We start from the raw sequence: 27,685 nt of genomic DNA on the forward strand, positions 1-27,685 counted from the left end.
GATTGCAGGCGTGAGCCACCGTGCCCAGCCTTGCTGCTTTCTTTCTAAACTGAAGGCTTGGGCCTGGAGCTTTCACAGGGTTCTGGGCAGAGGAAGTACAAGGGAAACATCAAGACTGCCCCTGCCCTGTTGCAAGATGTTTTCAATTTGGGGTCAGATAAGTTTTTTTCCCCCCCAAGAGCTTCGTTTTGGAGTATTTTCTTAATTTAAGACATGCATGGGCCAGGCGCAGTGGCTCACACCTCTAATCCCATCACTTTGGGAGGCCTAGGTGGGCAGAATGCTTGAGTCCAGGAGTTTGAGACCAGCCTGGCCAACATGAGAAAACCCCATCTCTACAAAAAAAATACAAAAATTAGTCAGGCATGGTGGCTGACTAATATGCCCATAGTCCCAGCTACTCCGGAGGCTGAGGTGGGAGGAGCGCTTAAGCCTAGGAGTTGGAGGTTGCAGTGAGCTGAGATCATGCCACTGCATTCCAGCCTGGGTGACAGAGACCCTGTCTCAAAAAAAAAAAATTAATGAAATAAAAAAGACACATATGGCGCCCTACAGTTCTGGAAGCCAAAGCTTTAGAATGGAGTTTCTTTACACGTGGCTGTTGAACTGCTATCCCAACTCTTTATAATGTGCTTGAAAAACAAAACTGTCCTGTATATGTCATGAGAACCTTCTCGTGGTAACATGTGCTGGTTAAATCTTCCTAAGCTTGAGATTTACCCCCGGGGTTTGCTTCTTCACAGACTTAATCACACTCCTCTAAATTAAGACACAGGGCAACCCCTCTGTTGGCTCTTTTGGCTAAACAAAGATACTGACCAAGTTCAGGGTTTCCAAAAATAATTACCTGAGAAATGTTAATGGTATGTGTTTATGACTGCCTTTTCTTTTTGTTTAAAATTAACTCCTCGAGTATGGTAAGGGGTGGGTGTTATGTATTATTTCCCATAGGCCTTTGTTCTACACAACCCTGGTCTATTCTGCAGGCTTGCTTGATTTCTTCCCTTTTTTTTTTTTTTTTTTTTTTTTTTTAAACCAAGGGTGTCACTCTGTTGCCAGGCTGGAGTGCAGTGGCACAGTCTCCAGTCACTACAGCCCCCACCTCCAGGATTCAAGCGATTCTCATGCCTCGGGCCTCCTGAGTAGCTGGGATTACAGGCACCCCCTACCATGCCCACCTTTTTGTGTTTTTAGTAGAGACAGGGTTTTGTCACGTTGTTGAGGCAGCTCTTGAGTTCCTGGCCTCAAGTTATCTGCCTGCCTAGGCTCCTCGAAGTGCTAGGATTACAGGCGTGAGCCACCACATCCAGCCAACAGGCTTTCTTTCACATCCATCTTTTTCTACAAAAATGGGAGAAAATTTGAAAATACCCCCTCTTTAATGGTGCGTTTTGCCTGTCATCTTAATGTGTGCACTTTCTGTAATAATTGGGTAAAATATCTAAGCCAAAATCTAATAGATGGAGGATTTTACAAAATGTATGACTCAAAAAATAGCATGAAAGCCTGGGTATGTACATGACATTGCCACACACTGCCTCCAGGGTGTGAGTCGTGGTGGAGGGAGGGAGGGACACCACAAGGTAGTGAGCATATCCCGTCTGAGATTCCAACCCTGATGCACTGACAGCAGCTACTGGAGAACTGTGTGAAGAATTCTGGGGCTGCACCAGCCTCTTCAGGAACAGTTAGGAATGTCTCTTTGTAAAAGAAAAGGTGAGATAGCGTCCCTTTGTCATCCCTGGTCCAGCCTGGCCCTCCCTTGCAGATAAAGCTGAGATCAGAAAGATGAAGTGAGCCACTCATGGGCACAGGCATCGATGGCAGAGTGGGAAGTAGGTTCTAGGAGAGGGAACCCCAAAAGTAGGAGCTCCAGTTCGGACAGAAACTGGGCGAACCCATAGTGAAAACTCCGTTGTTAACGGGGGGAAAGAAAAGAGCCTGGGCTGCAGGTAAGGGTCGGTGTTACTGCGGTCACTGTGCCTTTGTGGTGTGTCCTGAAACAAAGGTCCCAATTCTTTTACAGAGGTCAAGAGTGGAGGAGGTGGTTATTTTCTGCACACGCTTTGGCTGTTGTATTGTCCAGTCGTTTTTCAGGGGTTCTGTCTGGAGGCCTCTGGGCGTCGTTGATCCTGGACTCTTCATGCAGCAGACGCACCCAGCCCTGATGCTGAACGTGTCATCTCTGCCCTGTTGCGATATCACATTTCATTTTCATCAAGGGTTTGTCATGATATGTGTCAGGCAGGATGCTTAGCCTCGTGAGTGGAACACTAGGTAGGCCTCGGGAGCCTGGGTTTCAGGCTGTAGAGCTCCCTGGGAGAACCAGCTCTCTCCCAGGACCCAGATTCTCATCCAGTCACTGAAGAACGAGTGAGTGACTCTGCATGCTCGTTGAGCCCTTCTAAATTCAGAAAAGAGACAGATCTATCTTGGTGTCGCCCCTGCACCCATTGGCAGTTTGAGCCATTTCACATCGTAGCTTGGGACACAAATCCAAGTCCTCTTGGCCTTTGCAAGAGCACAGTGGGATTGTCCTCTTCCACAAACCCTTTCCCTGAGACCCGTGTGTGCCTCTGTCCCTCGCCCCTTCCCTCCCCTTCACCCACACTCCCAAATGCACCCTTATGGGGTGCCTCCTGTTGAAAGCAACTTCCAAATGTGAAACGGTTTTCAACTGCTTTTAGCCCTTTAACCCTTTGTCTGCAAGAATTCCGCAAAAAAATAATTGATGACGGATTGGCCCATTAACCTTTAAGAAAAAAAAAAGTTTGACAGCCCAGACTCATGTAATGAGGAGGGATTCCTTGTGAAATCAGTCTGATGGCTGAGTTGCTTGCCCCTAAGGAGGCAAAATTAGCCCCATGGGGCCTCGTCTGCATAGAAACTGGACACAATTAGTGTAATATCCGGTGTTATTAATGTCGTTTGGAATAATTGGGCAGGTTGATTTCGACAGGTTCATGGTGCTAAAATACTATTATAGTGGACCTTTCCACAGCTACCCGTTAAACACAGAAAAATGTTCAAATCCCTGTGAGCCCAATCACAAAACTTTATTAAACAGCTAAGCCCTGGAATGTGACGCTGGGAAACAGCACACCGTCTGTTCCTTCAGGCTTTGGGGTGTGGTGGCATTTTGAGTTTTCATGAGCAGAGGGATTAATTGTGCTGTTTGTGTATACATGCTTTTAATAGATATACCATCAGGAACTTCTCCACCCTGAAATCTGTTTTTACAGCGAATGAAATAGGAGCCACTGCAATTGTCATGAATTGGAAGTTTGCATTAGTGAAATGACACCCCTAAAAAGGAAAGCAGGGAACAGGGCGTCCCTGCAGGCACGTGCTCATTCTGCATGTTTGAAGTGAGGCTGGCAGAGTAGAGCAATGCTCAGCTCTGTCTCTGAGTGATGGGCCTCACGCTGCCAATTACCGTTTTGATCATTTTTAATTTAGTTACTCATAAGTAAAACATCATTGACATGTCACTTTGTAATGTGCTGCAGCCCTTTGGGGCCACTGGTGATTTGAATAAGGCTCTATCAACTGCTAACAGTTCTTCTTTGAGCCTTCGGGGAGCATGTTCCTGTTCTCTCCACACCAAACAAGAGAAACCACTTGGGTCCAAAAATCTATTCGCTGTTTACATAATGAGCGTAAATGGTCACTGCGATGCCTCCGAAGTGTAAACACAGATTAATCTTGAGATTTTCTAGGTGTTACCCTAAGAAAGTCACCAGAGCAGCACATTGGAGATCGTCACCAGGATAGGTCTTCTCTACCGGATTAGTCAGAACTGGGTTTAGTAACAACAGAAATCCAATTTTTAAAAAGAGAAATGCCGGGCGCGGTGGTTCACATCTGTAGTCCCAGCTACTTGGGAGGCTGAGGCAGGAGAATCGCTTGAACCCAGGAGGCAGAGGTTGCAGTGAGCCAAGATTGTGCAACTGCACTCCTTGCAGAGTGAGACTCTGTCTCGGATGGATGGTTGGATGGACGGGACGGACGGACAGACGGATGGATATCTTATGTAACCAACTGTAGGACAACCAGGTGGAGCTTCAGGGACCTCACAGGCACCAGGCTCCCTGCCACCTCCCATCCCTGGCTTCACTCTGCGGGGTGGCAGCTTCATACCTGTCCATGGGGAGCGGCCTGATAGCAGAAGTTTTCCTTCCCATGGAGGGGCCAGAGGCACCTGCACCTGGGGGCTATGTCCTGATAGGTCCCAGGTAAGAGGGGGAGGCACTCAGATGCAAAACCCTGGAGGACATGTGATCATGTGCCCCCACCAGGACTGATCAAAGTGGCCAGGGGCATCATGTGCTCCAGTTGGCCAACATAGATGGAGCCATCCCTGCTGCCTGTGCTGGCCAGAGAGCCAGACACCCATCAGGTGGCACATGGAAGGCCCATAGGACCACTGCCTCTGTGCACCACATCCCCCAACATTCTCCAGACTGACCCAATGGAATGATGTGACCCCAGTTAGAATTCTGAGTAGGACACGCCATTGAGGGATTTCTGGGGAAACTACTTTCAAAAGGCCCAACTATCTTGTTCTCGTGGCCTGAGGAATAAGAGAAGATAACAGAAGGCCACTGGGAGACCCTTCCGGCCCCTGCACCATCCTCGGTTCCCAAGGAGAGCTCCTTTGTTTAATGTTAGTTTGTGTTTAGGAAATAGAGGACGATTGCTGCCATTTTAAGAGAGGAAAATGACGCACAAGGTGTTGTCTGTAAAGTTCTAGTGTTGTGCCTGATACAGAATTTGGAGCCCAGTGGTTTCATTTCTTGTATTTATTATTCCATGCCGTAGATTTGTTACAGCTAAGCAGATTTCTTCCTGGAAGTTATATGTAATGTGACTGTGCAGTTGCTCTGTAATCCTTGTGCTTATTTTTTTAATCTTGGGAGGCATGGAAAAGTCGTATGGCAGATATAATTTCGTTCTGAAACTCTGAGTATGGGTATTCACATATTACCCTCCCTCAAAATAAAAATAAATTTTTTTAAAGCCACATAAAAACAGGATCCTTGGAAAGACATGGGCCCAGCATAGCTGGATTCTACTTGGCAGTGTTGGTATGACTAATTAGACTCTGTGCTCAGATATTAATCCTTCCTCAGGAAGCAAGGCGTCCCAGCTGTTCAGACCCTTGTCATAGATTTCAGGGCCTGAAAATACAAAAGAAGGCACAGGGTAGCCCTCATGCTGGGTGACAGAGTGAGACCCGCCCCTGTGCTGCGCATGGAGGGTTCCATCTCCTGCCTCTGTCCCGCCTCCCCCAGGGCAGACTGAACCTCTCTCCTCCAGGTATCCCAGATGTTTGCATCACCGTTCAGCCCCGGTCCCCATCAGCACAGGCTGCCTGGGAGAGGCCAGCCCAGGGTCAGCAGTGCCATTGCCTCTTGATTTAGGAGCTGGTGCTGGACTCCGCATTGATGAGACAGGGGTATCATCTGCTTCTCCAGGGCTAGGCTGAACCATCTGGTCAAAACAAAACAAAAACCTCCAAAGAACTACTCATCAGCATCTCTCTACATGATGAACTGCTGCTCAACACTGGAAAGCGTGGCGTTCAGACCTGCCCTGTGACCACAGGGCCTTTGTGCGTGCTTCATACACATCAGAGACAGACCATACCCAAGGACCACAGAGATGGCACAGCTTCCTGCTCACTGCACTTTAGCACAGAGCTGTTGGTCCCGGAGATTGTGATTCCTGTCTTCACTTCATTATTTTTCTAATTCTGTGCTTTTCCAGGTTTGGAGTTACTGCACAGGACTCCCACTCAAGAAAAGAATATCTTAAATGAGTCTGGGGTTGCACAGTTGGTTCTTAGTTGGCATGTGAAGCTTAGCTGTGATTTCCAGGGTCAGTGGGGCCTCTCATGGGGCTGACCTTCCCAATCCACTCCTTTTCCTGAAGCTGGTGGCCATCGGCCTGGGTCATGGGGTGTCTTGTGTCTGTTTCCTCTTTACTCTGTGGAGCCTTATTGGTGTTTCATGGTAATTAGCCAATTAGCTAGGGTTTCATTCTCCAGGAGAGGAGGCCTGAACCTCAGCAGGCCACCCCCAGACTCTGGCTAATCTGTCACCTTCAGGCAAAGTGTGGAGTCTTTTCTTTACCACCTCTTGTGAGCGGCTGTGAATGCCAAGTGGTTCTTTATGTCGATACTTTCAAGGAAGCATTTAGCTCACTCACGGGTCTTTTTATCTCTCCATTTCTACCTCACAGATAAAATTTATGTCTACTATTTATGAAGGTGTACTTATGATTTTTGTTTACTAGTATACAGAGATGCAGTTAATATTTCTGTATTAATCTTATATCTTGCCCATTTACCAACTGCTGTTATTTTTAATAATTTGTAGGTGATTTGGGTTCTCTATGAAGACAGGCATATACATTGTGAATGACAGTCTTTATCTTCCTTTCCAATCTCTAGGTCTTTTATTTCCTTATTTTTGTCTCACTACACGAGGTAGCAGGGATGAAAAAGGCAGTTACAGTGGGTGTCCTTGTCTTGAGAATCCTGTAACTGGGTGTTGAAAGGAATGTTTCTGACATCTCACCCTTAGGACTGGGGACACTGTGGGGTTTAGGGATAGATTGTGTCTGTCCAAGGTAAGGGAGTTGTTTTCCTGGCTGGCTAAGAAGTTTTCATCATTCTTCTTTGCTTACTAATTTTTTTTTTCTTTCTTCGAGTTGGGAAGTTGCACATTCGACCTCTTTTCTTGTAGAGGTTTCCCATGTAGACACATAGACCTAATTTGCCAACATGTGAAGTGAGTTATTAACCTCCCACTGTGAGCAGGGCACGGCCCCTGTGACATCATAACCCCCACGTCCTCACTGCCACCCCACCTCCTCCAGCATTTTGACCTTTCCCATGATAGACACTGTCATTAGCGGTCATATTCAGTACTGTTTTGATTTACAGGGTTTTTTTTACATATTTATGAGTTCATTTCTCACCAACCCATCTTTTACAATCCTGGCTTCTAAGATCTTCCTGAAGTATATCATTTACTAATTTCCCCAGTGGACATCTATTGGTAATAAGCACTTTTGGGTTTTTTGGTACAAAAATACATTCCACTTTTTCCTTTTTTGTTTTTTCCTATCTTTCCCCTCCTTTTCTTTTTCTTTCTTCTCTTCTCTTTTCTTTCTTTTCTTTCGGGGGGGGGGGTTCTCACTCTGTCACCCAGGCTGTAGTACAGTGGAGTGATCACAGCTCACTACAGCCTCCATCTCCCAGGCTCAAATGATCCTCCCACCTCAGTCTCCCAAATAGCTGAGACTACAGGTGCAAGCCACTTTGCCTGGCTGATTTTTAAATGTTTCATAGAGATGAGGTCTCACTATGTTGCCCAGACTGATCTTGAACTCCTGGGCTCAAGCAGTTCTCCCACCTCACATCCCAAAGTGCTGAGATGACAGACGTGATCCCCTGTACCTGGCCTGTATTTCACTCTTGTTCTTTTTTTTTTTTTTTAAATTTTTTATTGGATTTTAGGTTTTGGGGTACATGAGCAGAGCATGCAAGACAGTTGCATAGGAACACACATGGCAGTGTGCTTTTCTTTCCTTCTCCCCTTCACCCACATTTGGCATTTCTCCCCAGGCTATCCCTCCCCACCTCCCCCTCCCACTGGCCCTCCCCTTTTCCCCCCAATAGACCCCAGTGTTTAGTACTCCCCTTTCTGTGTCCATGTGTTCTCATTTTTCATCACCCGCCTATGAGTGAGAATATGCGGTGTTTCATTTTCTGTTCTTGTGTCAGTTTGCTGAGGATGACGTTCTCCAGATTCATCCATGTCCCTACAAACGACACAAACTCATCATTTCTGATTGCTGCATAATATTCCATGGTGTATATGTGCCACATTTTTCCAATCCAGTCTATTATCAATGGGCATTTGGGTTGATTCCAGGTCTTTGCTATTGTAAACAGTGCTGCAATGAACATTCGTGTACATGTGTCCTTATAGTAGAACGATTTATAGTCTTTTGGATATATACCCAGTAATGGGATTGCTGGATCAAATGGAATTTCTATTTCTAAGGCCTTGAGGAATCGCCACACTGTCTTCCACAATGGTTGAACTAATTTATACTCCCACCAACAGTGTAAAAGTGTTCCTTTTTCTCCACATCCTCTCCAGCATCTGTTGTCTCCAGATTTTTTAATGATCGCCATTCTAACTGGCGTGAGGTGGTATCTCAAGGTGGTTTTGATTTGCATCTCTCTGATGACCAGTGACAATGAGCATTTTTTCATATGATTGTTGGCCTCATATATGCAACTTCAGCAAAGTCTCAGGATATAAAATCAATGTGCAAAAATCACAAGCATTCGTCTACACCAATAACAGACTTAAAGAAAGCCAAATCAAGAACGAACTGCCATTCGCAATTGCTACAAAAAGAATAAAATACCTTGGAATACAACTCACAAGGAACGTAAGGGACCTCTTCAAGGAGAACTACAAACCACTGCTCAACGAAATCAGAGAGGACACAAACAGATGGAGAAACATTCCATGTTCATGGTTAGGAAGAATTAACATCGTGAAAATGGCTATACTGCCCAAAGTAATTTACAGAATCAACGCTATCCCCATCAAGCTACCATTGACTTTCTTCACAGAACTGGAAAATTCACTCTTGTTCTTGAAAGAGAGTTTTCCTGAATCTCAAGTCTAGGCTGTTACTTTCTCTTGAGGATATCATTCCACTGTCTTGCAAGTCTGTCACTCTCAGTCTGTGATCTGTCTGGATATTTGTTTAAGAGCAATCTGTCCCTTCTTGCTAGCTGTTCTTAAGATCCTGTTTGTCTTTGCCTTTGGCTTTCCAGTTTCATAAACTTCTTCTATAGTTTTCTTCGTTGTGCTTCTGGGTAAATATTGTCTTCCTCTATTTGTACCTCTGGTATCTCCCAGCGTTCCTGTAAAAGCCTTCCTTCTGTGTCTGGCAGTTAGATATGTGTTGTACCCTCTGATTCTTCTCCACGCCTCGTCATTTCACTTTCGCAGTGGCCACGCTCTTTTTCATTCTCCTGTGTCAGCCGATTGCTTCACATCCGTCTTCCAGCTCACCACTTCTTTCCTCAGCTCTCCTCCTAGCCTCTCCATCAAGGTTTGATTTTTTTAACTAATTTATATTTCCAAAAGATCTATTTTTTTTTTTTTTCTGATCTTCTTGGTTACATTTGATGGTCTCCTGTAGCGTGAAAATTTAAGAGATTCTGTATTTTACTCATCTAAACATTTCATCCGCAGTTATTTTAAACAATGTGTCAGTAATACTTTTGGGCTTTTCTTTGGTGCATGTTTTTGTTTGTTTGTTTTTTGAAACAGAGTCTCGCTCTGTTGCCCAGGCTGGAGTGCAGTGGCATGATCTTGGCTCACTACAACCTCAGTCTCCCAGGTACAAGTGATTCTCCGGGCTCGGCCTCATGAGTAGCTGGGATTACAGGCGCCCACCACCACGCCCAACTAATTTTTGGATTTTTAGTAGAGATGGGGTTTCTCCTTGTTGACCAATCTTGAACTCCTGACACCTCAGGTGATCCACCAGCCTCAGCCTCCCAAACTGCTGGGATTATAGGCATGAGCCACCACACCTGGCCAGAATCGATAATACTTGGGATCAAATCTGCTGTCCTGTTTGCAGTATGTTGGAGGATCTCTGGTTTTGAGTTCCAATGTGCTTGGTTTCCGTCCACAAGAAGCTTTCCCGTAGAGAAGATACCAGAAGCCAAGGGTGGTGTGATACCTAGGCCCCCCTGGCTCCTTTCCTTGCAGGATTGCTGGGTGCTGGATGCTGGGTTTATGTTTCCTATCTTAAGACCTTGTCTGTTTTACCATCTGTTGTGAAGGTTTGCCTCTCAGAGTAGCCTTCACTTTGGCAGGTTTTTAGCACTTTGGGCTCACAGTTCTAGTTTCAGCTAATGAATTTGACTTGAGAAGGGAGAAGGAGGATGCGCTTGGAGATCATGCCTCACTGTGGACTGCCGTGTTGTGAAGCAGTCAGCTTGGAAGGGAAGCCAGGCCCCCAAAACAAGGGAGAAGAGAGGGGAGTGAAATAACAAACTTCTTACACAGTAAACCAAGAGCAGTGTTAGAGCTGGCCCACAGTCAGTTTCACAGTCAGGCAGGGGCTGAAAGCAGAAGGAAATGGAAGGGTATGGATTGGCAGATATTGCTAAGCAGGGCTGTGACTGATTAGACAGCAGTGGGAAGAGGGAGAGGGTGGAATCCAGGTGATTTGAGATTTTATTATTAGAATAGCATTATAATCATTTACAGAAATACAGAACCCCAAGGGGAGCATTTGAAAATTCTGTCAAATCTGTGGGATGCATGTGAAATTCGATGTGATGACAAAGTATTCGCAAAATATCCATAGATATTTTAAAATCCAAAAACGATTAGATATTTCAATTGGAGATACATATGAGAATGGTGCACGTCTGTAGAAGTGACTCTAAGCTTTGAAGTAAAGGACCCCTAAGAAGGAGGGAGGCGGAAGGAGGACCATTAACTAAACTTGGAGTTTGCCTTCACTAAAGGCCACACACAGAGGAACCAGGGAGGAGAAAGAGAAGCAGTGGTCAGAAAGCTGGAAAGAGAACTGTAATTGCAGTGAGAAGATGGCAGGGGCACTCCACGGTCACCCCGCCTTGCCCTGGGGTGCACATTGCTAGCTGATCGCAGATCCTTCTCCAGGAGCCTTGGAGATCTCAACACAGGATTCTCTGCAGCTGCTCAAAGTGGCCTACACTGAGAACCCACCGTAGGACACTCCCAGCCACCTGTGGGATGCTGAATTCCCACCAGTTTCCCTCTGAAAGAGCCACATTCAAGGACCTGACACCCCCAAGGGAGCAGAACCCACAAGCTTGATCTACAGATGATTATGAGGGGGACAGAATCTTCCACTTACGAGTCTCCATCATTTTTTTCTGTCCTGGGTTGACTCCAGGGCGTCCGGAACAGGTGTCATCCCTCTTCCATCAGACAGAAGTCTGCAGTGCTCGGAGTCCCCGGTGAGCAGTGCCTGGCATTGGATTCTCTCTGTGGTGCCTGCTGGCCACACCCTGAGGCATGGAGACAGGAGCACCTCCCCACCATTGCAGATGACTCACCCCCAACCTTCACCTTTACCGGCAGCCTCACTCCCAGCTTGCTGTTGACTGCAGTCCTTCTGCCTTTTCCTATTTGCAGATGGGAAGCAAAATCTCCCCCAAACCTCACTTGCTGTTGGGGTCCAAGGGAAGGAATTCTAGTCATGTGTGATGCATTTCACCAGTAGAGTTGTCATTTCAGCCCAGAGATCCTTCTCCTGTTAGAAGCTGGGGATGGGGATGAAACCCTGGTTTATCTGCCATCCACCCAAAACTCCTCCCTTTCAAAAGTTGGTAAGCAGACTTTATGTGTCTTTATTCAATCATTGATAAAACTTTATATATTGAACAAGGCAAGCCAGAGGTAAAAGTTCCGTGATTGACCACTGCAGGCCTCCTTCTAGTTTATGGCACTTCGGACCCCTTTGGAGGGACTCTTCCAGTGAGTTGTGAATCTATGTAACTATCCACATCTCTTTCATTCACCCTGGTTAATACCTTGCTCACATCTGGGTGAGTCTTCGGGGTGATCAAGCATCTCAGAAGATCCAGGGGGAAATATTACAATATGGTGGTGCCCATCAGCAATGTCAAGAACTGCAGAAAAAGGACGGTCAGTGAGAAGACTGAGCACAGCCCTTGCCCCCTGGCTGTTCCTTGATTTGTAATCCCGTTGAGTGAGGTTTCAGTCAGCGAGATGATAGGGGAGCATTATTAGAGAAGAGAGGGAGGCAAAGAGATGGATGCACATGTGCACATTTCTGCTTTGCAGATGTGCGAGTTAAGGATGAAGAAAGAGGTGATCTCTCAAGGATGGAGTGGGATCAGGAAAGGGAGGGCAGGTCTGTAGAAGAGGGATGTCAAGTTTGCAAGAGAGTGAGGAAACCATGCCAAATCCAGGTCTGCAAAAGGTGCGAGGGGACCAGGGAAAGGATGCAGAGAGAGAGGGGAGGAATGGACCAGGAACTGAGACAGAAATGTTTCGTGACATAGAAGATACTAGAAAAGGGAACTTACGTGTGTCTGGTATAAGGAGAAGATAGGTGGTGGGATGGATTTTTAAAGTGAGTGATGGGCCAGGCACAGTGGCTGATGCCTGTAATCCCAGCACTTTGGGAGGCCAAAGCGGGCAAATCAGCTAAGGTCAGGAGTTCGAGACCAGCCTGGCCAACATGGTAAAATCCAGTCTCTACTAAACATACAAAATTAGCCCTGTGTGGTCGCACATTCCTGTAATCCCAGCTACTTGGGAGGCTGTGCAGGAGAATCGCTCAAACCTGGGAGGCGGAGGTTACAATGAGCTGAGATTCGTGCCACTGCACTCCAGCCTGGGTGGCAAGAGCGAAACTCCCGTCTCAAAAAGAGTGATGAAGCCATAGAACAGCCGCTGTAGGGAGCACATTTGGAAATCAGCTAGAAACAGGTTCTGACATTCCTGTGAACATGTATGTATGTTTGGTCTCCTAAGTAGAGTTTGCATACACAGGTGAATTTTGTTTATGTAATGAATCAGGCAGAGCCAAACTGTATTTTAGCCATTTAATTTGCAAGTTTTGTCTTTGCATGAGATAGAGTGTCACAGAGCAAGATGACGGATAGCGGCTACTGTGCTGGGATGAGGCAAAAGGTAGAGACGTTCCTGTGGAACTTCATTCAGATTTCTGTCGTGTATCACTTTGTGTTGACTCACTTCCCTGTGTGGGTGCCTGTCCTGACCACATAGAGACAGTTAGAGGGCACCGGCTTCTCCCGCATGCTGGAATCCCTTCCACCCCATTGCCTAGCACATGCGGGAGGGCAGCAGAGGACCACAGTGAGCAAGCCCTGCACCCATGCAGTGCAAAGCAAGTTCAGCTCTTGGCCCTGCTTCCAATGAGTGGAGCTCATGACTGGCTGGAGCCAAACATTTGAACAGGAAAGCTTTACGGGGACCAGTTGTGCAACATGTAACTGGGAAGCTAATGGTTGCAGTTCTTTTCACTGGAAGATCCAATAAATGCTGATCGGTGGGAGCTTTGATATGTGCATTTGAATTTCACAGATTAAAATAGTGTGAGCCTGTTGAGTTGATCTCATAATCAAAAACTGTCACATCCCACCCATGAATTACCAAGTTTTCCTTATGATCTGTGAGTTACGTCGTTTTTTCCTGCCTTACCTATCCATTCACTAGGCGAGTTTTGCATAAAATACATGAATGGGACACTGTCGTACGAGAATCTGTGTGAAACAGGTTGCAATTCATAGTACTAGGATGTAAAAGCCCATGGATCAAGAAGCCGAACCTTTTAAGATTCACAGATGTAGCACCTCAGCCAATAATTACACAGTATCGTTGTAAGTCAGCCATGGTGAAACCTATGTGAAAGTTACAGTGTTGTTGTTTTAATGAAAACTCCAAGTCCCTGAGTGTCTAAGGTCATTACTGAAGGCATTACCTGCAGACACCCCAGCCCCCACCTTCTCCCCGACCCCGCTTTCCACAGTACGTGGAGTGTTTTGCTTCTGCATAAATACACAGGTGGTGGGGGGATCATTTGTTCTCCAAATTCAAGAGTCCAGGACATGGGGATAAAATCCCTGAGCAACCAGACCCTCCCATCCTGACCTCTTGTCAACAGCTCTCCAGGAATCAGTAACCACGGTGACTAAGAGCGTGAAGGACACCCACATACCATGTGGGCCAGCCGAGGACTTCCTCCGCAGACTTTTCTCTCCCCTCCCACTCCAGCCCGGATCGGTCCTTTTCACGGGGTTGGCCTCAGTGCCAACACCCCAAAGGAGGCTAACGAGCCAGGGCCTCGGGCCTAGGCCTGACCTCCACTTAGCACTTTTCTGCAGCCCCCAGAATATGCCTGCAGAATGGCTGTTAGCATCTTGGGGAGTCACAGACCTTAGAGGGGTTGGTGGAGGCCATGGGCCCTCTCTGGCTGGGTGCTGGACCCTCTCGCCTAGGAGTGGGGCTTGACATCGTCAGTGGGGTGCTCAGGTGGAAGGGATCTCTTTCAGCCACAAAGCAGGCTGCATATCCACCCAGCCAGAAAGGAGTGGGGAAAGGATGAGTGGGGTGGCATGTCCTCATGTCCCAGGCTTCAGGTGTGTCGTGAGGAAGGGCCCGAGAGAGCCGACCTAGGTGAGGGTGGTAAGCAATGCTTGGAAAGTGGGCTGGAGGGACCAAGAGCCTGGCAGATAGAGGTCTGTACGGTTGACGTGAGCCAGGCGAATGGCCACTGGACTGGTGATGGAGATGAAGTGGTCGGCACGCAGGTAGATGAAAATCAGTCCCGATAACAGTGGCTCGCCAGGGGATTATAATGCAGCTAGTTCACAGGCCAGGGCCTGGAAACACCGAGTCAAAGGAGGTATTGCATGTAAAAACCCAGCTGATTTCTTAATGAGGGTCAGGTGCAGTGGCTCATACTTATCACCCAGCACTTTGGGAGGCCAAGGAGTGAAGATTACTTGAGATCTGGAGTTTGAGACCATCCTCGGGAGACACCATCTCTACAAAACATGTAAAAATTGGCCAGTTTTGATGGTGTGCACCTGTAATCTGAGCTACTCAGCAGGCGAAGGCAGAAGGCTCATTGGAGCCTGGAAGGTGGAGGGTGTAGTGAGTTGTGATTGCACCACTGCACTCCAGCTTAGACAACAAAGTGAGCCCCCTTTCTCAAAAAATTTCTTAGTGGTTGTCTGCAATTAGTTACGCTTTTTTGCAAGTGGTGCCTCCTCCTTTGGCAGGGACCTGGGGGCCGGAAGTGGGGATAGGAATAACAAACAGGCCGACGTGGCTCTGTGGAGTATCTTCCGTGAGCCAGGCCCCAAGTCCACAAGGGTCTGTACACTTCAGGGAACTAGCAGAAAAGCACTAGGCAGTCAGTACCCTTTTCCTTTAGTTTATGGGTTAGGAACAAATGAACCTTGGAAGAGTCAAGGAACTTGCCCAAAGACTCAGATGTGACAGATGGGGTTGCAAGGTGTGTCCCCAAGTTTCTCTCTTCCCATTCCAGACCTGGCCCCAGAGTGGCTACCAAGTCTGGAGCCTGTAAGCCTTAGCTGAGATCCTCCTGAGGCAGGCAGGATCCTGTGCACGCTCCCCATCTGAAAACAGTAGGGATTCATCCCTCTCCCACTGTCACAGGTCCTCTGCCGTAAAAGAACGGAAACCTTCCCGCGTTCCTCTTTCCATGGAGTGTCTATGGATCTGCGCGAGTGCTTAGATAGAGATACACTCTGCATCCTGAGATTAGCGGCCCTAACTTAATTTTCGTCATCCCACAGATAAGGGTGGTCAGCCATGAGTTACACAGTTATTCTCCTAAGTCGCTTTGTGTGTGCACCACACAGAGTTGCTGACATCACTTGTTGATTTCATCTGGTCTTGTCCCCTGAACCTTGATTGAAACCTAGCTAAGCCATGCTGGCCTTAGGAACCACATCTGGAGTATTGGGAGGTGCCTGGGTTCAGAGCTCCGCTGCGGTGTTTGTGCAGCGCTGTGTGCATCACCGGCCTGCACAGGGGCAGCTGGACCCAGAGGCACTTCTGTGACAGAGGGCCAGGAGGGGGGCTGCTGCCTCAGGGAAGCTAAACTCTTCATCCCACACTCTGTGTTTCAGAACAAGAAGAAAACTTTGAGTTTATCATTGTGTCCCTCACTGGCCAAACGTGGCACTTTGAAGCCACGACGTATGAGGAGCGGGACGCCTGGGTCCAAGCCATCGAGAGCCAGATCCTGGCCAGCCTGCAGTCATGCGAGAGCAGCAAGAACAAGGTGAGGCCCCAGGCTGCCCAAAACCAAGGCTGCGGTCGCCCGGCGGGAATGTGGCTGCTCAGGGGGAATGCGGCCCATGTAATGTCCCAGGGAGGGGAAACATGACAAGTGCGGATGGCAGGACCTAGCTATTCTTCATAAGCAGGAGGCTCAAAAACTAAAAAGAGTAAAAAGGTAAGAAACACTTTGTGTCTGTGCCATCATAGGCAAGTAATCCAGCCTGACCACGCTTCCCTGGCAGAATCGCCGGTGTTCAGTCTTCACTCAGGCAGTCCCAGAGGGAATCTTTTAGACTCTTGTGGCTTCTGGGTCCACATTTGTTTTTGTTTTGGACAGAATACACTCAGAAAAACGGATACATGCTTCAAAGATGCACTGTTAGGATCTCATACATGCCCAGAATTAAAATCGACGTCAGGTTGGAAAACCATCTCTTGTTAGGAGCGTAAACGAAAAGTAGATGGGCCTATAGGAGTGTGCAGGGAGTTTGGGAAGGTAAAATTTCTATTCTCTAAACTTATAAAGCCTGGCGTGTGTTTTATCCAATAATTAGAGGTGGTATTGCTTTTTTAAATAATTAGAGCTTTTTTACAATTTGTCTAGCAGGTGTTCTGGTTTTCACCAGAAAATGCCACCCCAGAATTTTTATATATTAAAAAAATAATAATGAAAGGTAATTTTTTTGTAGTTATTTAGCTAGGAAAAATAAAGAGTTTTCACCCGTTTAAAAAAAAGTTCACCTGTATTTTTTTTAATTTTTTTATTTTTGTTGTTTTGTTTTCTGAGAGAGCTCTCTCTGTCACCTAGGCTGGAGTACAGTGGCACAATCTCAGCTCACTGCAACCTCCAAACTCAAGCAATCCTCCTACCTCAGCCTCCTCAGGAGCCAGGACTACAGGCACATGCTGCCATTCCTGGCTTACTTGCTTGTTTACTGACATATATATTCATTTAATATATATTCTTTGCAGAGGCGGGGTTTTATCATGTTGCCCAGGCTGGTCTCAAACTCCTGGGCTCAAGCGATCAACGTGCCTCAGACACCCAGAGTGCTGGGATTACAGGCATGAGCCACTGCTCCTGGCTTCACTGTATTCTCTAGGCTACTGCCCAGTGATATTCCTACTACAGAAGTCCTTTTTCCCATCAAGGATTGCTTCAGTTTCATTATTTTAATGTTTGGTTGTCTTTAGCCTCTTTGCTGGGATGTTTTAAACTTTTGGAGAGCATTCTGATACTTCAGACTATGATCAACTAGAAACTCAGAGAAACGGTGTTGCCCACTGATCTGCAGTTTCATTTGTCACCATTTAAAGAAATTTCTGCCAATGATTTATGTGCAGCTTTGTCACTAAAAAGAGAGTCTGTCTTTCAGAAAGATAGAGTGTCTTATTTTATTACCCTCTTTAACCAGGGTAAACCAGACCACAGTCATTATTATTATAAGGTAATTTGCTTCCCTTTTGAAAAGATGTTTTATATCTAAGGTGGGAGAACCACTGCCTTTCATTCCAGACACCCTGGCTTTGCCAGGTCACGTCTGTGCCATCCTCGGTGTGCCTCCTGAAACAAGCACAGGGTGCTTTGGGGCCACCCCGACAGGGACCTATAGTATGCAGCATCCTTCAAGCGTGAGCAGCTCTTTCTGAGAAGGCAGGTGCGGGGCAAGATGTGTTACCCAACAGAGAGTCACATGTCCTGACTTCATGGGGGAATCACAGTCTCTCACTGCAGACTCTGAACCCATGCCACCTCCACCTAATTCAGGAAGCTCTGGGATGGTGGCAGCCTTTCCCTTCCACACCTTGCCAGGCTCCTCCCAACTCACATCTCAGCCGAGGCACGCACCAGCCTTAGAAAATGCTGCCCTTGGCTCTCAGTAGGCGCAGGTGCTCCAGGGAAGTGCTTCTCCTGGGGGGAGGACGCGTTGAGCAGCCAAAGGTGGCAGACTCACACCTGGTCATCGTGGGCATTGGCTGAACAGGTGTGAGGGTGTGAAACATGGGAAATGCTCTCCACAACGAGTGGCAGGAGGGCAAAATCACAGGCCCAATTGACCACCAGCTTTATAGCATTTCACCTGCCAGTGGATAATTGAAAGCTGATACAGCTTGATACAGATACAGATAATTGAGAGAGCTGATACAGCTGGACAGACAGACAGACCACAGAAATGATGCAGGCACATAGACAGAGGCACATCCATGTGTGTGTGTTTTCACACACGTGTTCACACACATGCATTCCAGATGCCACTATAAACTGTTTAAACCTATTTTGAATACTTGGGTATCTAACCCGAGGGAGTTAAAATTGAATAATGCGTGATGCTGACTAGACAATAGTAATTAGTCCATTATAACTTATTATGCAGCAAGTAGTATAGTATTCACATCAGTCAGACATGAGACGGTCCAATTTGTGAAGAATTCTTACACGAAAATCAAGCTTATTGTAACTGTCCTTCGAAATTGATTCAATTTTTGCTTTAACTGTAATATTAAATGCATATTTAATAAACAGGCCTTAAAAACTGTACATATCAGCCATACATGATGGTTCACGCCTGTACTCCCAGTTCTTTGGGAGGCTAAGGTGGGAGGATCACTTGAGGCCAGAAGTTCAAGACCAGCCCGGGCAACGTAGGGAGACCCCTGTCTCTACAAAAATATGTAAAATAGCAAGGTGCTTGGCTCACACCTGTAGTTGCAGCTACTCAGGAGGCTAAGGCAGAAGGACCACTTGAGCCCAGGAGTTGGAGGCTGCAATGAGCCATGATTGCACTACCCCAGGCTGGACAACAGAGCAGGACACTCTCTCGGGGGGGGTGGGGGGAAGGTACATATCCAGTATATATCCTTTCACTTAGAACCCCTACTTCCAGGAACCCATTCTTAGCAAATAATTTGTGAATGCATACCAAGACTTAGCCGTTATGTGTTCTTACAGCATTGTTTGATAGAGAAAAATTGGAAGCCACTTAAATGTCCATCCAAGTGTTCATTAAGTGGAATGCTATGTAGCTGTCTGAAATGGTGATGTCAGAGACTGTGTGACGGCACTGAGCAATGAACAGATTTCGTTAGGCTGAAAGGGCAGGTTTCAATGCAGCAATATGTATTATGCTGGCTTTTTTTTTTTTTTTTTGAGACAGAGTTTCACTCTTGTTGCCCAAGCTGGAGGGCAGTGGCGCAGTCTCAGCTCACTGCAACCTCCACCTCCCAGGTTCAAGCGATTCTCCTGCCTCAACCTCTCAAGTAGCTGGGATTGCAGGCGCTTATAACCACGCCCAGCTAATTTTGTATTTTTAATAGAGCCAGGGTTTCTCTATGTTGGCCAGGCTGGTCTCTAACTTCCTACCTCAGGTGATCCACCCTCCTCAGCCTCCCAGAGTGCTGGGGTTACAGGCGTGAGCCACTGCGCCCAGCCTATACTGGCTTTTTAAAGTGCCTGTGTGTATGTAGATCTCCTTAAACAAGCTAAAAGAACAGATATCAAATGATCAACACTGCTTAACTGTGGATGGCCACATCACTGTTTATAAAGTTTTATGTTCTTTTTCCCTTCTCTGTATTTTCTGAACTTGCTGCAATGAGCATGTATGTTTTTAAATCTTTTTTTTTTTTTGAGACGGAGTTTCGCTCTTGTTACCCAGGCTGGAGTGCAATGGCACGATCTCGGCTCACTGCAACCTCCGCCTCCTGGGTTCAGGCAACTCTCCTGCCTCAGCCTCCTGAGTAGCTGGGATGACAGACATGCGCCACCATGCCCAGCTAATTTTTTGTATTTTCAGTAGAGACGGGGTTTCACCATGTTGTCCAGGATGGTCTCGATCTCTTGACCTCGTGATCCACCCGCCTCAGCCTCCCAAAGTGCTGGGATTACAGGCTTGAGCCACCGCGCCTGGCCCTAAATCTTTTTTTTTTTTTTTTTTTTGAGACAGAGTCTCACTTTGTCACCCAGGCTGGAGTACAATGGTGCAATCTCAGCTCACTGCAACCTCCGCCTCCCAGGTTCAAGTGATTCTCCTGCCTCAGCCTCCCAAGTAGCTGGGACTACAGGCATGTGCCACTGCACCTGGCTAATTTTTGTATTTTTAATAGAGACGGGGTTTCACCATCTTGGCCAGGCTGGTCTTGAACTCCTGACCTCGTGATCCACCCGCCTTGGCCTCCCAAAGTGCTGGGATTACACGTGTGAGCCACCACACCTGGCCTTTAAATCCTTTTTAAAGAAGACCATAGAGCCAGGCACAGTGGCTCACACCTATAATCTCAACACTTTGGCAGGCAGAAGGATTGCTTGAGCCCAGGAGTTCACGGCTGCAGTGAGCTATGATTGTGCAGATGCACCCCAGCCTCAGCAGCAGAGATTCTGGCTCAAATAATAATAATGAATAAGTCATCAAGTGTAAGGTTAAGAATAACAACCCCAGTTATACTCAAGTTTCTCCCTGCCCCCACCCTGGTGAGTGGCTTTGTCACTGTGAAAACTGAGAGTCTTCAGATGACAGGTGCATCTCCCAGGGTGACGTGTGGTATGGATAGGGTTTACTGACGAGGAACCATGAGATAGGTCTTACAGTGCTGATGAAGACCCTGGCCTTAAAAGCAGATTATTTCTTTCTCATTCTTCACACCAAGTAGACACGTGGCTATTGCCCAGAAGGTTACGCCGTCACCTTATCCAGGTGATCGTGGTCCATGTTCATTCACAGATGATCCAGAACTTTCCCCTTTGCTCATTTCTGGCAGAGTGGATCTCAGCTGATGAGTGCTAAAATGTGATCACTCTCACATGATAGTTTCTCCTTCAGTTACGTTCTTTCCCAAAGATGTCAAAACAGGGGTAATTGGATGAGGGTAATTTCCAATTTGTTCCAAATTTCCTACATTTGTTCCCAGTCTGTTTGATCTTTCCCCGATGTTACCAGTGATGTATGTTTCTCTCGGGGTGCTCACACCTTGTATTTGTGTCTTCCTTCGTGCCAGTCCCGGCTGACGAGCCAGAGCGAGGCCATGGCCCTGCAGTCGATCCGGAACATGCGTGGGAACTCCCACTGTGTGGACTGCGAGACCCCGAGTAAGTGTGTGCGATAGCAGGGGCTGGTGCTCTGCAGCTGGAGACCACGTGGTCCCACTATGCCCAGGTGGCAGGGGACTCACATCTGCCCTGTTTGGCAGATAAGAGTTAACTGCTTTTAGGGAACTGAAATACTCTGGATTTGACCTGAACACGGTGCCTTCCACACCAGCTCGCCCCTGGCTGCAGGGAGCGTTGCTGTCTTTCCTGCGCCTTGGGCATCCGGTGAGCAGCAGTCACACCTGGGGTGCACGGGATTCTGCTTCACACCCCCAGCCGCTGCCCAATCTAGGAAGCCTGGGAGTTCAAGACCAGCCTGGGCGACCCAGGGAGGCCCGATCTCTCCGAAAAATTAAAAATTAGCCTGGCATGGTGGCTGGCTTCCTTTCTGCTTAATCAGTGATCACTTACTGATTCTTCTTCATAAAAATAGAATACAATTGGTTCATTCCTGCCCAGAGATTTCTGTGTATTGTTTTTTTAATTTCACAATCGTGTTCTGGGTTTTGCTATCATATGATGTCTTTTTTTTTGGGGGGGGGGCTTAAATCCATTACCCACTAAAGCCTCAGTGAATTGATCGAAGTTCTAATTCTTGGTGCTGTAGAGTAACCCAGTTTTATTTCATGCTGTCAGTCGTGTAATCCATGCTATTCTTTTCCCTTTGAAAAAGCCATTTTGTTGTTCATAGTCTTGAGGGTGGGGACTTGCTTGTCATTGTTGCAACCCCAGCCAAGAGCACGGTATTGGAGACGTTCAGGAAACTTCTTCCATTTAGACTTTTTTGTTAAGTCGTGTAGTGAAGAGAAGGAAGTCCAGTTCAAACAAGTGAAGAGGTGCTTGTACCAGGCCGGGTGCTGGTCAGGAGTGAAACGTGCATGACATGGTGGGTCCTGCCATCCTGAAGCCTGAAACACACTGGACAAGGCACTGACCTGCTGACCACAGAGCTAAGCGCTGGGGAGAGCCATTAAGGGCACACGGCAGCCTTGCCACTCGCAGGAGCTGCCATGCTAGCGGGGCTCTGGAGATGGGAAGGGCTCGTACAGGAAAGGGGCTGAAGGAGTCACTGCGAGCAAGGGGGCGGCTCGAGGAGAGCTTCTCTGGGTCGCTTTAGGATCAGAGGTGCTGTTTGGGCTGGAAAACTGGTAGAAGCCAATTGGAGTGTGAGTGCTAGGTGAAACTGTCCAGCTTTGTTCTTCATCGGTAAGCAGAGAGACATCACTGGAGTTTTAGGGCAGGAAGGAGATGGATCCTGAACTGCACTTCGGGAGACAGATCTGGCCAGACCATTCTGAATAGACTGGAACAGAGAGGCAAAGCAGGGAGAAGGCCAGCCACGGTTGGCTCAGCCACAAAGGGAGACCGGAGCCCAGGACTGCTCCAGACAAAACAGAGGGAAGCGCCCCTCTGAGAGTCCACTCATCGGCATAGCAGGCAGGGCAGAGCCTGTCCTGCGGGTAAGGGAAGGGGTTCTTCTCCAGGTATGTTGAGGTACTTCTTTAAAGTATCTCCTTATGTTTGAATTTTCAAGATTTACTTTCAACCATGTGGTGAAATGAAGTTCGAAGAGAGAAGCAGTTATTTGAAGTGTTTTTATCAAAAAGTTTTAAAAGTAAGAGCTTTTTTAAAAACACAAATCTGAGCAATATGAGAACATCCATTTAAGGAAAATGTCAGTAGTTGTTTCTACCATGTATCCGAAGGTCCCTTTAAAAGGAAAGCCTTACGGGGACCATGACACGTGGCAAATTGGAGGTCACAGGTCCTTTCTGAGATGAGCTTATGCATGTGAGTGCAGATGGGGGGTGCGAAAGAGAGGCCATTGCGGGGGAGATGGGGGCCAGTTTGCTCAGAGCAAGACCACCTGAGCAGGTAGACAGGGACAGAGGGACAAGGCAGTTTGACAATTCAGGAGAAAGGGGCGATACCACGCATGCATTTGCTAAATGTGTGGTCCGTGTCAGGCCCGCGCCAAACCCTCGCATGTGCTGTCTTTTCATTCCTGCAACCCTAATACTTGGGGCTCCTGTGGGCCCCACTTAACGGGGAGGAATTGAGGAGCCTGAAAGGTTAAGTCATTGGTCTGAGGTCACAGAAATAGCAAATCCCATAGCAGGATTCAGACCAAGCTCTTGGCCAGCCTGCTGTGTTTTCTCAAGAACAAGGGCCTTGAGAAGATTGGAAGCGCTCAGATGAAGGGCACAAGTGGCACGCTGACAAGGATTTGTTAAGTGAAAATACCCAATTTTGGTGAAAGTACTGGGATAGGTACAGCGCCCACTCTTCAAAAGCTTTTTAGATACGTTGTCAAAAGGAGGTGTTTGTATTTCAGCTCCTTTTGACAGTGTATAGAAATCAAATATAAACACCTGCTTTTGACAACGTATCTAAAAAGCTTTTGGGGAGTGGATGCCCTTGACTCTAGGTGTATACTCCAGGAACTAAGCCGCTGGGATTGAGCAAGGCAGGCACAGAGATCCGTGTTTCCAGATGTTCATCACAGTGTTTCATATGGCAAAGAATCTAAGCATCCCAAATGTTTAACAATTGAAGAGCAGTTCATGGTGATGTCTTCTCATAGCTACCTTTAAAAATCATGGAAAAAAGACTTAACTGAGGCCGGGTGGCTCATGCCTGTAACCCCAGCACTTTGGAAGGCTGAGGTGGTCACCTGAGGTCAGGAGTTCAAGAACAGCCTGGCCAATATGGTGAAACCCCATCTCTACTAAAAAATACAAAAATTAGCCAGACATGATGGTGGGCGCTGTAATCCTAGCTACTTGGGAGGCTGAGGCAGGAGAATTGCTTGAACTCGGGAGGCGGAGGTTGCAGTGAGCCGAGATCACGTCATTGCACTCCAGGCTGGGTGACAGAGTGAGACTTGATCTTGAGGGGAAAAAAAGGCTTAATTAAGATGAAGAAACTTCATAGTGTGTTGTAAAATGAAAAAGGGGTATGACATTGAGTCTAGATAAACCGAAGGAATATTTAAGGTGTTTGGGGGAAAGATCTGTAAGCCTGCTCTCTGCAAGGTTAGCACCAGTTGTCTCTGGATGGTGGGGTCTTTTGAGGCTTGGGGATTTGTGTGCAACGTGGAATTTGGAGTTGTGGTAACAGCTTCCTGGCCCCCAGTTCTTGCAGAGAATACTCTAGACCACCAGAAGCCTCCTCTGTCTGCACACCAAGCACACCCCAGAACCACCAGAAGCCTCCTCTGTCTGCACACCAAGCACACCCCAGAACACTGTTTCCAGACTGGATGCTGAGCTTCTGCAGCTTTGGGGGTGCCTGTCTCTAAAGGGATTCTGAGAGCCAGTGAATTTGGGAAACTCTCAACATCCGCCTCCCAGGAAGTTGTGGCCTTTGGACACCTGTGCTTCCGGGAAGTCCTGCCCTGAAGATAGCATTCAGCACGGCCCAACCCAGCGTGTCCCAGATCCAACAGACAGTGGGGGTTTAGGACACATGTTGCCAGCCTTCTGCCAGGAACATGCCAAGGAGAATCCCCACCTAAGGGCCCTTGAGAATGCTAGAGCGTGGGACCCTCAGTGGCTCTCACCAGCAAGTCCGACCTTCATGGACAGGCCCTGAGAGGCAGCCAGCCCAGCCTTCTTTTTTTGCTTTTTTATGAAACAGTCTCGCTGTGTCCCAGGCTGGAGTGCAGTGGTGCGATCTTGGCTCACTGCAACCTCCGCCTCTAGGGTTCAAGTGATTCTCTTTCCTCACCTTCCTGAGTAGCTGGGATTATAGGCACGCACCACCACGCCTGGCTAATTTTTGTATTTTTGGAAGAGACAGGGTTTCACCATGTTGGTCAGGCTGGTCTCGAACTCCTGACCTTGTGATCCACCCACCTTGACCTCCCAAAGTGCTGGGATTACAGTTGTGAGCCACTGAGCCAGACCCAGCAGCCCAGCCTTTCTGCCTCTGTCTTTCTGCTCATCCATGTCTCCCATGAAGCCCTGGTCAGAGCTGACTGTGCGCTGGCCACCCCACTTCCCCCACCCTGCTGTGTGGGCCTCACAGCTGCCCCTCTCTCCTGGGCCTTTCTGATGTCTTATTTCCCTCTGTGGACTCCAGGCCTGTGCACAGGAAGGGACTGGCACCCACCAGATACCCCCCCACACATACTCCTCCCCTACGGCAGGAGCACATCCAGGCTCTCTTGTCTCCAGCTTGGCCCGCACGTAGAACCATCTTCCTGCAGCTTTGGGTCTCTGTCCCACTGTTGCCTCTTAGGCCTTCCCTGGCCACCAGGTTTGAAATCACACACACACACCCCTCCTCCCTGCTGTCCCGCCCTGGGGGCTTTCTAGGTCCCGTGTATCATACGGATTTCTTAGCTCTCTGTTTGGGCGGGAGCAGGGGGCGAGTTGAGATAGGGTCTCACCCTACAGCCAGGGATGGAGTGCAGTGGGGCAGTTATGGCTCACCGCAGCCTCGAACTCCCAGACTCCAGCAATCCTCCCACCTCAGGCTTCTGAGTGGCTGTGACTACAGATGCACGCCACCACACCCGGCCAGTTTTTATAATTTTTTCTAGAGATGTAGCCTCCCTGTATTGCCCAGGCTGGTCTTAAACTCCAGGCCTTGGGCGATCCTCTCGCATCGGCCTCCCAGAGTGCTGGGATTATAGACGTGAGCCACCGTGCTGGGCCAGGTGTTTTATTACTTCCTGGTTGGTCTGTCCCCGTAGACTCTCTGTCCTACATTTCTGTGGGCAGGGATTTTTCTCCGTTTTGTTCACTGCTGTATCCCCAGAAGCCAGCGTGGTAATACTGGTTGACTACGTGAAGGAACAGATGTAATTACAGCCAACACCTAACACTGCTACTTAGGGGGCAGTCACCCCGCTAAGCGCCTCGTAGCTTTTAAGAGGAGGGGAATTATTAGCCTCATCTCTCAGGAGGCGAGCTGAGGCCGGAGAGTGAGAGGCTTGCAGAGGACAAAGGTGGAAAGGCTGTGCCGGCAGGGGGCATGTACACAGGTGTGGGGACCTGGAAAGCAAGTAGGGCAGGCCTGGGGCTGTAGGTCCATCATGCTAGAAAGCAGGACCTGAAGCCAGGTCGTGGACAGTAGAGTTCCTAGGTCTGAGGCCAGGCCAGGAGGCTGGGATCAGCCACAAGCCGAGGTTCTCCACCTGGCCGAGACAGCACAGCATCCCAGCTGGCTTTAAGATGTCTTCCAAGGAATTGGCAGTGATGATGCTCAGATACTAACCCTTGCTGATGAGTCATTCTACTCTGCTGGAGCGGAGGTGAGGCCCTGTCTCTAAGCAGAAGGGGGGTGAGCACAGGGTCCTGGGACACTTTACCCCGGCCCCCTGCAACATTTGGGGTTTCACAGAATTCTGAGTCCAGGCACAGGAATGTGTCCCACGCATGAATGTTGTCCTTCAGATCTGGACCTGAACAGCCTGGGAGCTGCTGGAAGGAGGTTAGGGTGGTGCACCAGGCTCTGAACGGCGGGGGAGGGGGGGGAGGAGGGCGCAGCATGAGTATTTTCTGTTTCTGCAGCCACAGCAGCATGGAGGGTGGAGGGGTGGGCATTAGAACCAAATCAGAGGTTCTGGCAAGAGTTTAGGCACGTGGCCGTAGGGACCCAGATGTGAGTGGTGACAGTGGGGACAGGTGTGAGAGCATTCCCCAGGGCACACGGTGATGGGCTGGATGTGGGGGCATAGAGGAACAGGAGAGGTGCTGGGTTTTGAGTCATGGTGGGACATGATCAGAGGTACCGTGTTCACTGGGGCCCTGGCTGCTGTGTGGAGAGGTCTGCAGGGAAGTGACAGGCAAGACCGCAGACAGGAGGATTTTGCACCCCAGCTGGGATGCTGGTGAGGACTCCCATGGGAACAGTAGGTTTGACAAGAAAGGGATGGACTTAAGAGAGGTTGAGAAGCTTGTGATTGGCAGTGAGAATGATGGAAGAATCAAGGTGGATCCCGGGTTCCAGCTGGAATCGCTGAGACGGGAAGGACCTGGCAGAAGAATGCATTTGCAGAGTGGCTGTTGACTAGGAGATTGTCCCAACTAAAATGTACGTGGTTGTTTTGTATATAATAGTTCAGGAGCCAGGCTGGGCACAGTGGCTCACACCTGTAAACCCAGGACTTTGGGAGGCTGAGGCAGGTAGATCCAGAGGTCAGGAGATCAAGACCTTCCTGGCCAATGTGGTGAAACCCCATCTCTACTAAAAATACAAAAAATCAGCTGGGCGTGGTGGCACGTGCCTCTAGTCCCAGCTACCCAGGAGGCTGAGGCAGGAGAATTGCTGAACCTGGGAGGAGGAGACTGCAGTGAGCCGAAATCTCGCCACTTCACACCAGCCTGGGAGACAGAGCGAGAATCCGTCTCAAAAAAAAAAAAAAAAAAAAAATAGTTCAGGAACCAGGAAGAGGTATAGTGCTTGAGTGGTAATTGAAACGGTGGGTTAGGTTGGCCTGAAAGAGACTACCGAGTAAGAAGAGATGACACCACAGGAGCCCTGAGGTCAGGGAGGAAGAGCTGGGAAAGAGATCACAACAGAGCCACCAGGAAAGTGGGAGAAAAATCCAGAGAGGTTGTTAATCCAAAAGATACCAGGAGTTAGCGCTGGCCCGCACAGTGGTTCATTGCCCGTAATCCCAGCACTTTGGGAACCCAGGGGTTCGAGACCTGCCTGGGCAACATAGCAAGACCCCATCTCTGCA

At 48.2% G+C, this 27,685-nt stretch overlaps 1 protein-coding gene and 1 non-coding gene across 15 annotated transcripts in view; both read left to right on the forward strand.

The window, feature by feature from the left end:
- The window catches only part of AGAP1 (ArfGAP with GTPase domain, ankyrin repeat and PH domain 1), a 639,539-nt gene that overhangs the window by 538,124 nt on the left and 73,730 nt on the right, over positions 1-27,685 (forward strand). For all 14 annotated transcript variants that reach the window (XM_054258069.2, XM_054258070.2, XM_054258072.2 and 11 more), the window contains 2 exons: positions 15,755-15,909; positions 20,901-20,991. In XM_054258069.2, the coding sequence (XP_054114044.1) occupies positions 15,755-15,909; positions 20,901-20,991 (246 nt within the window). The remainder of the gene's footprint in view (positions 1-15,754; positions 15,910-20,900; positions 20,992-27,685) is intronic.
- Positions 16,481-16,545, forward strand: LOC118154982 (U7 small nuclear RNA). Its single transcript, XR_004745224.1, has one exon. It is a non-coding gene; the product is annotated as a U7 small nuclear RNA (small nuclear RNA).

The sequence above is a fragment of the Callithrix jacchus genome, chromosome 6 (genome assembly GCF_049354715.1).
Source record: "Callithrix jacchus isolate 240 chromosome 6, calJac240_pri, whole genome shotgun sequence".
Taxonomy (NCBI): Eukaryota; Metazoa; Chordata; class Mammalia; order Primates; family Cebidae; genus Callithrix; species Callithrix jacchus.